At 42.5% G+C, this 15653-nt stretch overlaps 1 protein-coding gene across 1 annotated transcript; it reads right to left on the reverse strand.

Annotated features, from left to right (window-relative positions):
* Positions 1-958: 958 nt before the first annotated feature.
* CENPS (centromere protein S) lies at positions 959-15563 on the reverse strand. Its single transcript, XM_081923917.1, is given in 7 exon segments — positions 959-1433; positions 3148-3214; positions 13136-13169; positions 14486-14609; positions 15372-15417; positions 15419-15515; positions 15518-15563. Coding segments are annotated over 7 exon segments (558 nt in total). The 5' UTR covers positions 15549-15563; the 3' UTR covers positions 959-1274.
* Positions 15564-15653: the final 90 nt, after the last annotated feature.

Consider the following 15653-nt stretch of genomic DNA (forward strand, 5'->3'; position numbering starts at 1 on the left):
CTATAAAATTATACATGGTCCTTCTTCCTTCTCTTATAATACTAAACTTCAATGGGTGATACTAAGATTGACTCGTAGTAGGTTCAGGGTAGTCTAAAGAAAATGCTTCTTCACACAATTGGGATCTTATTGTGAACCTTGGAACCATATTGCAGGCAGTATGCAAGTTTGTCAAGAGAACGCTCCCCTGGAAACTTCACATGAAGGATTCAAGGCACATTGGTATTAGGACTTTCATCTAGCATAGGCCCCATAAATGAAAATATTTCTTTGATAATGAAGGGAGTCGGTGAGAGAGACAAAGTTGGTTGGAGCTGAAAACAGGAAAAAGATTTCACTTATGAACTGACACTTAAGAGCGTGTGCCTGCCTGCCATCGAGAATGTGGAGATATGGTTAGAGAAATGGGAATGGGTTGTTTATAATAGCCAGCTATGGACTTTTGCTGGTTTTTATTATCAATCCTGTCACAAATTGGTATCTATATATTTGTTAAACAATGAAGGTGTATAGCCAGAAGGATCTCAAACCTTATTCTGTTCATGTATGCTCTGCAAAGAGCCACCCTTGCTTTGGAGAAGTTTGAGGGGCGTTCCAGCATAAAGGTTTTCACTCCCATAGGAGGTCTAACCTCTGGCAGCCATATGCAGACCTCCAGATTCAAAGGCAACATGTCAATCAATACCAATTGCGGGGGGATGGGGGTGGGAGCTGGAGAGGGCTACTGCCCTCATGCATGAGGGTTTCCTGGAGACATCTGGTAGACCACCATCAGAAGCAGGATGTTGGACAGGGTGGACCTTTGGTGTGATGCAATACGACTCTTAATGTGTCCCAAAATTTGGAAGTAAAAAAAAAAATCTCTTGCAGGGGTGCTGCCAAGGAAAGGAAAGGGAGCAATTCTTCTGCAAATGCTTGGCCACTCTGAAGACAGGGACTGATGAAAAAGGCAGCTATCCACATTTAATTACATTTAATACGTTATGACCTGTGGCCTTTATACAATGCATTATGTGTTTAAGTAAAATGAAACAGAAAGGACTATCAATGTTTTCCATTTGCTTAAAATCTTTCTTTCCCAAATGTTCAAAACATCTATTTTTCATGTCTGCTGTAAGAAATGGAACTGACAAACCAACTGCAATGTGCTTGCTTACTTACTAATGAAAACCACAAGAGTTCTACTCAAGGGCAAGCAGCAACTGAAGCTCCTAAGGCAGTCCCAGGATTTCATTACTTCCTGTTGAAAATGATGTAGTCTTGATAAAAGAAAATTATGCCATGTTGGAATCATCACTTTCAGCCACCACATGTTCCTCCTGTTCATCAGAGGCTCTTCTCCCTTTCCGAGAGCCCGATTTCTTTTTCCTTTTCTCTTTTTCTTCCAGGCTATTTAAAGCAATTTCTTCACTCTTCTCAGTGATGTATTTTAGCTAGAAAGAAATAGATTTTATTACTCACCAGTGGGGCAAAGTATCAGCTAGTGAGAGCATTCCTCACCACAAGTTGGTGAAAGAGCACATACTTTTCATGCAGAAGGCTGCATGTTCAGTCCCCAATAACTCCAGCTGAGCAGTCAGGTAGCAAATAGGAGACTTCTGTCCAAGACTCTGGAGTGCTGTTGCCACAAGTCAGAGTAGACAATATTAAGTTAGATCAAGAGTAGGGAATCTTTTTCTGGAACTTTTGCTTATACAGGACTGTTCTCCCCTCTCTAACACACACCAATTAGAACAACACTAATAGCAACCAAGTATAAACAAGGGGCTATTAACTAGCACAGCTGTGATCTAAGAGTGTAGAGGGGCACAACTGTCTTGCTCTTCCTGATAAGACGTTATATGCCCAATTAAGGCGTACTGCAGCTGTTAGTTCAAGGACACACAAATCAGCTGCACCCTTTGCCCCCCCCTCAGCCTTTTCTTTGTAGCTGCATATTGCGCAGAAGGGTGGAAAGGCTTGCCTAGATTACCTTAAGGCTAGCAAAAACACACAGCATTGAAACTGAAATTCTACTTTCTCTGTCTCTTTCTCCCTCTCTTTTTACAAAGGAACAGATAAATATCTCAGAGAACACCTAGATCCAAAACACAGCCCTTCTCATGCATAAACAAACCCTGGCCAGAACTAGATGCTATGAAACATACACACAGAGCCAGTTACCCCTAATAACAACAGCTTTGTATCTCCTTTTGGCAATGTGCAGCAATATGAAAGCTTTGAGACTGCCCTTACAAGTGGGGGGAAACTTGCAACATGAACCTCTGGCCCATGAACCAATCTTGGCCTGCCATGGGTTCCAATTTGACCCATCAGGCAATTTTTCAAAACCACAGCCACAAGTCAATCAGCTTACATTATTCCAGTGGGTGGGTGACATCAGCCGACAGGCGGGGTTAAATTTTGTGTCGCCTACACCCACCAATACTCCACAGCGAAATGGTGCGTATGACCAAAGCAGTAGGATATAACCCTCCACTGATGAGTGGGGGTTAAATCATTCTCAGTTTCCCCATCCCTGAGCTACCAGGAGAAGCAGGGCTATTTTTGACAGCAGCCATTCATCTCTGCTAACATTTAGTATCAGTCCAAGGGTCCAGAAAATTTCAGTCACCCAGGACATTCTGTTGCTAACCAGGAAGTCACCACTCTTCAAACAGAAGAGCTACAAAATGGAAACTTTTGCAGAACTAGAAGGTATCACAAAGCTTTGTTACACATATCAGGGCTTCAATCAAGACCAAGGTTCTCTCTCCCTCTACAGCTGCAAAATTAATGCAGTAAACGCTAGGAAGATTGAGGTATCTACAATCACTACTGTGATAGATGGTCATTATATATTTGAGCTTTGTGTAGAAATGCCACACACTTCACCCTTGCATTTCATGGCTATTTTGAACCACTTACAACTACTGCTGCTCCTTAGTCCAGCATGTGCCACTACACTTCAGAGAAGCATGACAAAGGGGGGGGGGGGGAGGAGAAAAGCAGAAGATAGACATTCAAGAGTGACATTTGGGATGGAACAATAACTGAGGAAAGCAGTTTCTCCATCAGCAGCAAATGTTAATTTGTTTGAAGGCATCCTTAGGAACAAACAGCAAGACCTCTGAACAACGTGCCAAGAAAACAAAAGGTTCATCTCACCAAGGACTTGCTCCTTCTAGCTAAAAGTTTTACATCTTCAAGGTTGATTGTACTTCGTTTTGCATGCCTGTGTAAAGTGGGAACAAAAAAAACAAGCATAAAATCACTAAACACAAGCAATTTGCTGGAGCTTAAAAATGTTATCTGTGAAAGGGTTAATTTGACTGTGAAACTATGGAAAGGACAGCCAAGGCAACGTTAACATTACTTGTTACGTCTCACTGGTAAATGAAGCAGCAAACTTAGGGTCATTTTTTTTTTTAGCACACCTTTAGCGACTATGCTACATCCTTGGCTTGAATTAGCAAACTTATTTTATGTCCCTCCTCAAGCAATCACTCTCCTGTTCTACTCACTGACTTTTGCTGACCCTACAGATAAACTCTGAACCACAAGTGTAGCTCTTGATTCTCGATACTGTCCCCTCTCTGGGGCTGGCTCAGATATTTTTGCCACCCTAAGCTGGCAGTCATCCTGTTATCACAGAGCATTCAGTCACACTATTGGTTCCAACAGGGAACCAGCCATTTTCAGATCACCACAAGAACCAATATTTATGTGCCACTTCAGGAAATTACAAATGCTCTTTGGACCGAGCTTGCCTAGGAAGCTGCCGAGTCTACCTGTATGGCTCAGGCTGCATTGATCTGCCCCTGCCACTGCTTTGTCTTCCTGCTTAACTAGTTGCTGCTATAATGCTGGTTCTTTCACCAGCTTTTTCCATAATCACTGGGTAAAAAAGTAGCCAGATCATACTGGTCCATACTAGTAACTTCACTGCATTCCTCGTTTGGCCTGGCAGGAATCCTGATTTTATATCATCCCCATCTTCCCTTTTAGCAAGTCACAGGGTAGTATCCTTCCTAGCCTGTTATCCAACTTCACACTACAGGTAGAGGGTAAACCACATTCTACAAAGCAACATCAGTGCTACAGATCATCACTGCATGTAGAAAACAAGTACATCAGGGAGAAGGTAGCACATCTAGACTGAGTTTTCTACATGCAGGGGATGTGCTTAAGAGAATTCTGTGTGCTGCTGCAGCTGTGTAATAGAACCCTGCCATCTCCCTCTCTTGTTCCACAGGAGGGACTGGGTTATAGGCAGACAGGACTTCCGGAGGCGGCGCGAACGGCAATGGCTGCCAGCTCCTGAACGGGAGAGGGTAGCTCCGCTGAAACGGGTCGCCCGCTACGGCGAAGCGGGGACCCATCCAGAAAAACCACAGGCAGCAGAAGCCTGTGGTCCTGAGACCCGGCGGGCGCCAAAAGCAGCCCCTAAAACGACGAAGGGACCCCGTAAGGGGCTCCGGACCGCGGAGGGGGTAGCGGCGCTGTGGGTCGTTGCGCGATCAACGGAGCGAAGCCGCGTCGCTGTTGCCGGTGAGCGCTGACCTTTCTTCTTGAAACTGCTAACTTTGGAAAGCAACAACCCGTGAGTAATTTGGACACTATACTTCTAAAGTCTCTAAAAATTGTGAATTTGGCTGAAAGCGGAGTGACGAAAAACAGGAAGTCCGTCTTCCGCTGACACTGAACTTGAAAGTAAAGAGCAGGAGGAGTGGAGACAAAGAGTAATTTTTTGCATTGACTGATCTGGCATCTATTTAAACTGTTGTTTCTGGCTGATTTAAAGACTTTAAGTGGCTGTTTTTTGGACCTTCATTGAGACAAGGGTACCTGTCTTCTATTGATCTATTGGATTACAAATAAAAGTAAGAAACCCAGGTACTGGAGCTGCCTGAGTAACTGAGCAGTCAGCCTGCAAGCTTTGGATACTTTGAATCTGAACTTTGGAACATACTGAGTTTGAATTTGTTACTTTGAAACACTTGTGGTCTAAGCACTTTTGGAAACGATGTTTGGCTTTAAGTTTTAACTCTGCTAAAACTTATCTTTGTGAAGATCTTTGGAGATCAATTCAGACTTACTAACTTTAATTGGATTGGACTTCCTCCCCAAAGACATTCTAAGCTCCACCTAGAGGATTTTTGGATCTACAGCAGTGACTTTGTTTTACTTTCTCTTTCCCGGCCTCCTGTTTGAGTGTTACCATCTGGGCTCTTATTTTCTCATGGGAACAATTCAGTTTGACCTTGGCTTTTAGATAACTTTGGAATGAGTGGAACAAGAAAAAGGGGAAGAACCAGACAAACAACGTTAACTTTACCGACAGTCTCACAGCGTAGATCATCTGTGCCTGCTTTGCCTACTACTTTGCCTCCTGAGGCAGAAGCGGCCTCCCTGCTACAATCAGGGGAGGGAGAAACTGAGGAATTACAACTGGAAGATATGGCCTCAGGAGCAAGTGGCACTATTTTGGAGAAAATTTTTGAAAAATTGGAGGCTCTGGACAGAAAGGCTGACCAGCAATCAGCTAAAATTGACCTAAACACAGAAAGTTTAAATAGACTAACTGGACAAGTTGCACAGAATGTTCAATCTATTGGAGAATTGAAGGAGGCTGTAGGTGAAAATCGGAAACTGGCGGAAGACACTAGCCAAAGATTGGGACAGCTTGAAAAAGAAGTAAGACCACTCAGCAAACAAGTAGGAGAACACCAGATCTACTTTTCCATGACAGAACTTCGGAACAGGGAGGCCAATTTAAGGATACGCTCAATTCCAGAAGTGGAAGAAGGTAACTTAACTGAGTTCCTTACCAAGGAATTTTCCAAGTTTTGGAACTTAGAAGAAAAAGACTTTAAAATACTATCTGCTTTTAGGCTTGGAAGACTCATAAAGAAGGAGAAGCCCAGAGACTGTTTGATAATATTGAGATCAAAGGAGGAAAGGGACAAGATTCTAGGCCTGCACTACGGAAAGTCACTGGATATTTTGGACAAAAGAATTGAAATTTATAAGGATATTCCTAAACAGCTGTTGGATCTTCGAGCAGACTACTCGGAATTAGTAAAACTGCTAAGGAGCAACTCAATCATCTTCAGGTGGGAGTTTCCCCAAGGTTTGTCGTTTACTTTCAGAGGGAGGAAGATTAAAATTAGAACGCCGGAGGATAGAGACAAGTTTTTGGTGGCACACGGAGAAGATCTTCACAAGGGACTTGGATTACCCCCAGGGCCTGAACCTCCGGGGGTTCCTGCACCCTCGGACCCCCAAAAATCTGACAATAAGGTACCCCCACAGCAAGAATAACCAGATATATTCAGGATGTCTCTGCAACTTTTGAGCTGGAACATAAATGGCTGTAACATTCCAGGAAAAAGGAGAAAAATCTTTCACATTTTAAAAAAGGAACATTTGGACATTATTTGCTTACAGGAAACACATGTGACCAGGCTCCACAGAAAAGTGTTAATAAATAAAAGACTTGGTCAGGAATTTATATCTTCGGATACAGTTAAAAAGAGAGGTGTGGTAATTTATGCAAAAGAGAGCCTTTCACCTAAATTTCTGTTTAAAGATGAGCATGGAAGAATTTTGGCGATAGAAATACAACATCAAGGGGAAAAAATACTAATATTAGGAATTTATGCTCCAAATGAAGGAAAATCGGAATTCTATAAGAAGTTGCATGAGACCATGCTGGACTATCTGGACTACAACAACATCATTATGATGGGAGATATGAATGGAGTTGTATCAACCAATATGGATAAGTCACAGAGCCAAAAAATTTCTAAAGATGGGAGACTACCAAAGACCTTCTTTGAAATGACAGACAATATGGACTGGATTGACATTTGGAGAGTGAGAAACCCCTTGGGAAGGGAGGGAACATTTTTCTCTGAAGCCCAACTGACTTGGACAAGAATCGACCAGATATGGATAACTAGAGGTCTGGCACCTAAGATCAGAAAGGTGGAAATCTGCCCAAAGACATGCTCCGACCATAACGCACTGAGAATGGACATGACATTGATTCCAACCGGTTCCTTCAGATGGAAGATGAATGATGGCCTGTTTAGAGATCAGGAGATCACTAAGAAGGCCCAAAAAGCCCTAAAGGATTATTTTGAGATCAATATGAACACCACAGTGGAAAAAAGAATTATCTGGGACGCAAGTAAGGCCGTGATGAGGGGGTTCCTGATACAACAGAACACAGTAAAGAAAAGGAAACAAAACGAAAGGAAAGATAAAATTTTGGAAAAAATCAAGGAGTTGGAGAAGAAGTTAAGACTTAATCCGAAGTCCCAGCCGATTCTGAGAGAAATCAAACTTTACCAAGCACAATATTGTAAACTGATAAATCAGGAAATAGAATGGAAAATCAAATTAATGAAACAAAAAACTTTTGAGTCGGCTAATAAATGTGGAAAACTGCTAGCTTGGCAGTTGAAGAGGAGACAAAAGTTAAACACAGTGACAAACTTAGAGATTGAAGGAAGATGTATCCAGAACCCCGGAGAGATTAGAAAGTGTTTCCAGAGATATTTCAAAAAATTATACACTCAAGGGCCACAAGATGAAGCAGCGATTAAACAATTTCTAAAGACAAATGGACTGGCAAAGTTGTCAGAAGAAAATAGATCAATTCTGAATGGCAAAATAACACGACAAGAGATTGAGCAGGCCATCCAAAATATGAAACAGGGCAAATCACCAGGACCAGATGGGCTGACCTCCAAGTACTATAAGACATTGAAAGACTATTTGATACAACCCCTGATGGAGGTCAGCAATGAAATTTTAGAGGGGAAGAAGGCGCCAGAATCGTGGAAAGAAGCTTTCATCACATTGATACCAAAATCGGAAACTGAAAAGACACAGCTTAAGAACTACCGTCCCATCTCCCTTTTAAATGTGGATTACAAAATATTCGCAGACGTTTTGGCAAGTAGATTCAAGAGGGTTTTAAACAAAGTAATCCATAAAGACCAGGCAGGCTTTCTCCCAGGTAGACATATGTCTGCCAATACAAGGAACATTATAGATATATTGGAGCTTTTACAAACAGACATAAATACTAAAGCTGTTTTAATTTTTATAGATGCGGAGAAGGCCTTTGATAACATATCCTGGAAGTTTATGAAAGGGAATCTAAAAGAAATGGGAGTGGGCCGGGGGTTTGAGAATGGGATTGATGCAATATATTCAGAACAAAAGGCTAAACTGATAGTTAACAATGTGGTTACAGAAGAGTTTAAAATTGAAAAAGGAACACGACAAGGCTGTCCGATTTCCCCGTTACTATTTATCTCGGTCCTGGAGGTGCTCTTGAACACGATTAGAGGGGACAGGTTGGTGGAAGGGATACAGGTCGGAGCGAAACAATACAAACTTAAAGCGTTTGCAGATGACTTAGTTCTGACATTACAGGAGCCAGAATCTAGTACGAAAAGAGTACTACAACTAATCCAGGATTTTGGTCGGGTGGCGGGATTTAAACTAAATAAGCAAAAAACCAAGGTGTTGGGAAAAAACTTGACAGATATTGAGTCGGAACGGTTTCAGAGAGAGACAGAGTTAACTGTGGTTAAGAAAGTTAAATACCTAGGGGTAAACATAACAGCAAAGAATTTGAGTCTGTTTAAAGATAATTATGAAAAATGTTGGTCTGAAATTAAGAGAGACTTGGATAGCTGGTCAAAATTGAAACTTTCACTGTTAGGTCGAATAGCTGCTATTAAGATGAATGTATTGCCAAAAATGTTATTTTTGTTTCAGACATTGCAGATTGTAGATAAAACGGAGTGCTTCCGGAAGTGGCAGAAAGATATCTCCAAATTTGTCTGGCAGGGCAAAAAGCCCAGAATTAAGTTTAAGATATTAACGGACGCAAAAGAAAGAGGGGGCTTTGCCCTGCCAGACTTAAAGTTGTACTATGAAGCCGCAGCTTTCTGCTGGCTAAAAGACTGGCTACTTCTGGAGGACACGGATGTGCTGGATTTGGAAGGTTTTAACAATGCATTTGGATGGCATGCATATTTATGGTATGACAAGGTTAAGATCAACAAGGTCTTTAAGAACCATATTGTCAGAAAAGCAATATTTAATGTCTGGACAAGATACAAAGACTTATTAGAAAACAAAACACCGAGGTGGCTGTCACCTTTGGAGGCCAAGGCCCGAAAAAGACCCAATATGGAGGCCAATTGGCCAAAATATTGGGAAATACTAGAAAGGGATGGAGACAATTGGAAACTGCAGAGTTTAGAGAAAATGAAAGATAAAGTGCGAGACTGGCTACACTATGCTCAGATTAAGGAAGTGTTTAAGATTGATAAAAAGTTAGGATTCCAGGTGGAGAAATCGAAACTGGAGACAGAACTGCTAGAACCTAAGACCAAGGTACTTTCAAAAATGTATAACTTGCTGCTGAAATGGAACACACAAGACGAATTGGTTAAATCGGCTATGATAAAGTGGGCCCAGGATATTGGGCACAACATTATGTTTGAGGACTGGGAAAGGTTATGGACTATCGGGCTGAACTTCACAGCATGTAATGCTCTGAAGGAAAATGTAATGAAAATGATATATAGATGGTACATGACCCCAGTGAAATTGGCTAAAATATACCATTCGTCTGATAACAAATGTTGGAAATGTAAGGAAAATGAAGGAACATTCTTTCACCTCTGGTGGACCTGCCCTAAAGTGAAGGCCTTTTGGGAAATGATATATAATGAGTTAAAAAAGGTATTTAAGTATACCTTCACCAAGAAACCAGAGGCCTTCCTTCTGGGCATGGTCGGCCAGAACGTGTTAAAGAAGGATAGAACATTTTTTATGTACGCTACAACGGCGGCAAGGATACTTATTGCTAAGAGCTGGAAAACCCAAGATCTACCAACACTGGAAGAATGGCAGATGCAGCTGATGGACTATATGCAACTGGCTGAGATGACTGGCAGAATCCGCGACCTGGGAGAGGAGAGGGTTGAAGAAGACTGGAAGAAATTTAAGATTTATTTACAAAAGTACTGTAATTTGGTTGAATCCTAACAAGGAAGCCAGAGCAGAAATAACTGTCTACCATTAAATTATAATTTTTTATTTGAGTTTAACCTAAATATTGCACTTAAGAGTATAAACAAGATGATAATTTGCTTGGAAAATTCGTTTTTAATGATGAGAGTGGAAGCGGGAGACGTGAGGGAGTCCGCAATAGAATGAAAAGATGTTATGAAACCTATTTTGTTTGTTAAATATGTATCTGTAAAAAATTTTAATAAAAATTTTTATAAAAAAAAAAAAAAATATAGGCAGACATATGGCTGGAACATAAATATTTGAATCTACGCACTGGCAATTTAAACTGGAAAGGGCATTGGGGGGGGAACCCCTGTGATTCTCCCTTTAATGGACAAGTTGGATTGAAGCGCCTTTTATTCCATTTTGATTCTATGATGAAAAACAGGAAAGCTTCACTGCGACAGCATCTTATCTGTGCTTTTCAAAGCTTCTTGGGACTCTCAGACAAAACTGTTTGGGGGTGGGCAGAGGAGGGGTTGCTACAGCAAGCTGTGTATATAAAATCCAATAAAACAAAACTAGCTGAAGGTACCCCACATGCTGCTGAAGACCAAGTGCCTTACAAGCCACTCAAGTCCTACTTGATTTACACAATCACACACTGGGTCGTTATGCAAACACTTCATAATCTGCAACAACTACCAAAAAATCCACTGACATTCCAGTGTTCCAGAAGGACGGACACACAAGCAGGTGGCCACAAGAGCTGGAAGCTGCGAAATCTGGATGAGTAAAAAGGCCCAGAAAAATACACTGGGTTAGATGGTCTCCAAAGAGAACTAACAAATAATATTCTAGCAGCAGGACAGGTGTGAAGAAGGGCAAGGCCTAGGAGAGAAACAGCAGGTACGTCAAAGGCTAAAGTGTGGGTGGAGATGTACAAGGGCCTTGAAAGTGCTGCTGACAAGTCTGAACAAGGCTAGAAAGTTAAGATAGTGCAGGAACACCTCCCAAACCCAGCCATAAAATAATGACTTCAATGAAGTCCACAGCACTCTCTGCCAAAGGGATTAGTGACCTGATACTATCTGCTGGCTCCAAGGCAGTGTACCAAGACTAAGTAGGTCCCTTAGCTCACTCTATTCCAAAGGCTCAGTGCAAAATTAACAGCATTAATTTAATACAGCTATTGAAGTATTCGTTAATACACTAAGATATAGTAAAATTTGCTCTGCTCCTGTTTTCTGCCTGCTTTGGTCAAACAAAAGCAAGAGGTCTGGATAGTTGCATGTCAGATTCATGCTTAGGATATTATTTAATGTCATCCATTCAGTGCTATTTTTCTTGAAAAAGAGATGAAGGAACTCACCATAAAATCCTCCCTCGTTCTCTTAGAATGGAAATGGCGCCTACCTAAAAAGTACCGGAAACGAGTTCCGGCAAGTTCCAGCAGGGGAGGGGGGGCGGGGGCAGGAGCCCCATATCCATCCATGTAATCTTAGGGAGCAGTAAAAGGAAGTCTGTCAGCTCAGGAATAAGCACATAAAAGGAAAGAGGACCCAGATAATATTTTAAAGATGTCTGAATGTGATGATTTTGAACCTTTCCCACAGTCATACCTCGGGTTGAATGCGCTTCGGGTTGAGCGCGTTCGAGTTGCACTCTGTGGCAACCCGGAAGTAATGTAGCGCGTTACTTCCAGGTTTCGCCGCTTGCGCATGCGCAGACGCTCAAAAGGATGTCACGCGCAGAAGCGGCGAAAAGCGACGCGCAGACGTGCCATAGCTAGTTACGTTTGCTTCTAGATGTGAACGGGGCTCCGGAACGGATCCCGTTCGTATCCAGAGGTACCACTGTAACTGTTTCTGTGACCCTCTGTTTTGGCCATGCTTCCTAACTGCAAGGATACAAGCCCAGAACACTGATAGAGCAAGCAGCCTCTTCAAAGAAGTAAGCAATTCCACCAGCCACTTACGTATGAGTAGCAAACAAGTTTTCAGTTTCCGGAAGTCAAACCTTTCTATAAAAGAACATAATGGCAATCACTTTAGATTACCAACAGCTCTAATTTGACAGACTGGAGGGGTGGGTTCTATCACATGGGAAGACACCTCACACAACAGACGCTTCTGAAAAGCTTAAAACAAACCACCTACTCACCGACTCATGAAGGGGCTCAATTTGCAGCCAACAAAAGGAGACCATCCAACCGTTGTGTGCTGTGTTAGGCATAACACCTGCATGCAATTACTTTAGGCAGAACACAATCCACCCACAAGGCTGCTCTTAGGAGGCAAGACTCAACACAAAGGCTTCATTATCCTCTAGGCAATTTACTATTTGTCTGTGTTGTGAAGATACATTTTTGTGCTTTGTACTGGCTTCCAGAGCGATTCCAAGACTAAAATGGGGGGGGGGGGATAAAAGCCTGCCAAAGAATTGAGGGTACGTGAGAATTATTCACATTGAGGGAACATACAGACAGTTTTTAAGCTAAGTACTCAACCATGCTTCATAAGAATGTAAGTGAGTGGGGAAGAGAAAGAAACCTTACAGGCTAGAATCAATAACCTGCATTCAGACTACAAAATAAATAAAACAGAGCCCCAACCGAGCACAACTGCTGAAGCAACGCTGCATAGTAAAGTGAACATTAGCTGGTTTCTGGGAAAAGTAGGTACAGGAAGGGAGGAAAGGTTTATGGGTACTTCCAGATAGGGGCTTAATTTGCAAACGGGACATTCAGATCACTGGCAACAATTTTGCTTGATTTCTAAACTCTTGGATAGCTCAGTTCATATAGCATAAACTAAATCTCAGGTTGTGGGTTCCAGCCACACGTTGGACAAAAAGATTCCTGCATTGCAGGAGGTTGGACTAGATGACCCTTGTGGTCCCTTCCAACTCTATCATAAATGCAAATTAAATGGGATGGGGTAGAATACAGGTTGATATTTTGATGCTGACGACTTTGTGTGGACTCTGAAAAACTTGCATGGATAAGCAGCACAACACATAGCTGTCCCTCTTATCTTTTCTAGATTTCTCACCAGATTAATAAGGACAATGTCTAGTTTTAAGTAGCACATATTTCCGCAATACTTACCTAGCAAACATTTCAAGGTCTTTTGCAAAGATTTCTGAAAAACAAAGGGGAGGGGGAATCTCAAACATTTTCCCCCTTTTTAGTGTTGGAAGGCAAATGTTAAGTTTTATTATTTTAGCAAATTTCGTGGCCAGTTATCTATTACTAACATATGAGGCAACTTTCAGCCCAAGGAAGTTTCACACCGTACGGTATATCATCACCAGGTCCCCAGTATCATCATAAGCACATCTTGCTGAGTTCAATGGGACCTACTCCCCAGTAAGTGGAATTAAGGGTTGGGCTGCATACTTAGCAAGATGTCTCCCTGTTGGAGATTTGATAATCTACTGTATTGTGCTGCTAAGTATGGAACAAAGGTGCCAGCATGTTTGAAGATCAACTTCTGTGACAGAAGGGAAAGGTGTCTGCTTGGCTGGGATTAAAACATAACAACAACCCTAAAAACAAAGTACTTTCATGAGCACAAAATGAGGATGGGAAGACACTCCAAAAAGTTAAGGGCAGGGTGTCACAAGGTGCAAAGATAGCTGAAGAGGAGAAAGTGACTATCATAATGGACTGAGAAACCTGTGCCAAGATCAGGAGCTTTGGGCAAAAAAAAATTGGCCTTGTGAACTAACAGGATGTCATCTGGTCTTAGATAACAACTGACTTTGGCTTGGCTCCTAAAGCTGTTCAGAGACTGCTAGAATCTCAGTCTGGCGGTAGAAGTCCTGACTCCTGTTCTGATTTCTGAGCTATCACTCATCATTGTAAATACTTTTTCAAACTTTCCTTCACCCTCAAGAGGACTAGAAAACTTTATTTTTTATTTAGTGATTCATCGTGCCTAGGATACCCTAGCTCACTTAAGCAACAGAACACACGCAGCCTGAGAAACAAAGAAAATGATTTTTAAAGCAACAGCTAATTTGGCTTTGTACAGCAGTGTTGCACTGTTGTTCAAGAGATTTCTCAGAACTCATCTTGTGTACTCCCTCTAGTGCCAGAAAATTAAAAAAAGAAATCATTAAGTCAGTTCTATACATATCTAATTTCAGTTCTATTTTTAAAAAAAACAACAGCACACAAATACTGATTGCTCCTACAGACAAATATAGATATCTGTAAAATATCAAAACTACAACCTCAATAATAAAGTTACAAAATAATAACAAGGAAGTCATGCATGGGTGGAGGGAAGACACAGGGCAAGAAATAAGAAACGGATAAATGAAAATGTGAATTTACGAATATAATGGTATATGTATCAATATGTAAAGTTTTCATATATGTATTGCAACATTAATAATAAATAAACTAATGAAACTCGGGGGGGGGGAGATATCTGTAAAATATATGCCGTACCACACTGCCTGAAGGCGATCTCAGAAATAGCTGCTATGGTTTGTTTACTGAACTGAATTTCTTTGTCTTGTGAAACTTCTTCACAAAGGCCAGCGACGGTATAATGGCATGCAGCCTTCAACCTCTGGTGAAAAACAAAACAGAAAACTTGCACTTCATATACTTACACACTGACCCACCTAGGCATTACACGAGGCCTGTGCAACACACAGACATTACACACTGTGGCCTGGCACCTGTTTGAAAAACCTCATTTTTTGCAGTCACAAAAAGCAGGCAGCAAAGGATAGTTTAAATGGAACTATATTCGGTGGGAGGGTCGCATAAACTGTGCCCGTCTGAACAACACACTTGCTTTGAGATAATAAAGACTATTTCACTGGAATCATGACTGAAAGGGCATCATAAAACAATTGATTGTAAAGGATCTTGTCCTTTTGCACCCCTTGCGCCCCACCCACTCTCCGAGAAAACCCCCAGATCTTCCAAATACTATCCTACCAATGAACAGTTTATCCTATGAATTTGTTTTCTTAAAATTACGAGCGGTGGTGGGAGGGCATCCACGTAACATAACCAGAACAGCTTTAGACATCACAAATGCAAAACGAAAAATAACAGGACTCTAGCGTTCTCGCTCACACGCACTTTAAACAATGAAACAGCACTCTACACATGCCCCGGGGCACCCTCTCTCTTCCCTGAGGCTGAAGAAGCTACGCGCTGCAACGAGCGCAGGGCCCCGCTGCCTCCCTCTCCCTGGCAAGGCAACGGCGCTCTGCACACGCTCTGGAACACGCGGTGCGCTTCCATTGCTAGGGAGAGGAAGGTAGCGCGCTCTTCGCTTCCGGAGGGGCCGAACCCCGCAGCGCCCCGCACCCCATACCTGGGTGTCTGAGAGGCGCCCAACGGCCTCCGCCGTCTCCATGGCAGCCCTTTTCGCGAAGAGCGAAGATGGCGCTCGAATTTCCCGCCCCGCCCCGCCTCCTCGCGCGCTCGGGCCGGTAATGGCGGGGGAGGCTCTGAGGTAAAAAAACAAGAGCTGGGGCAGGGGGCGGGTCATCGTCGGGCGGCAGGGAGGGACCTGTCATGGCGGGAGAAAGGGGCGGGCAGGGCGGTTGTGAGGAAGGGCCACATGGCTGTTGGGCGAGGGACTCGGCGCTAGGAT

This window comes from Podarcis melisellensis, assembly GCF_964234715.1.
Source record: "Podarcis melisellensis genome assembly, chromosome: 8".
Lineage (NCBI taxonomy): Eukaryota > Metazoa > Chordata > Lepidosauria > Squamata > Lacertidae > Podarcis > Podarcis melisellensis.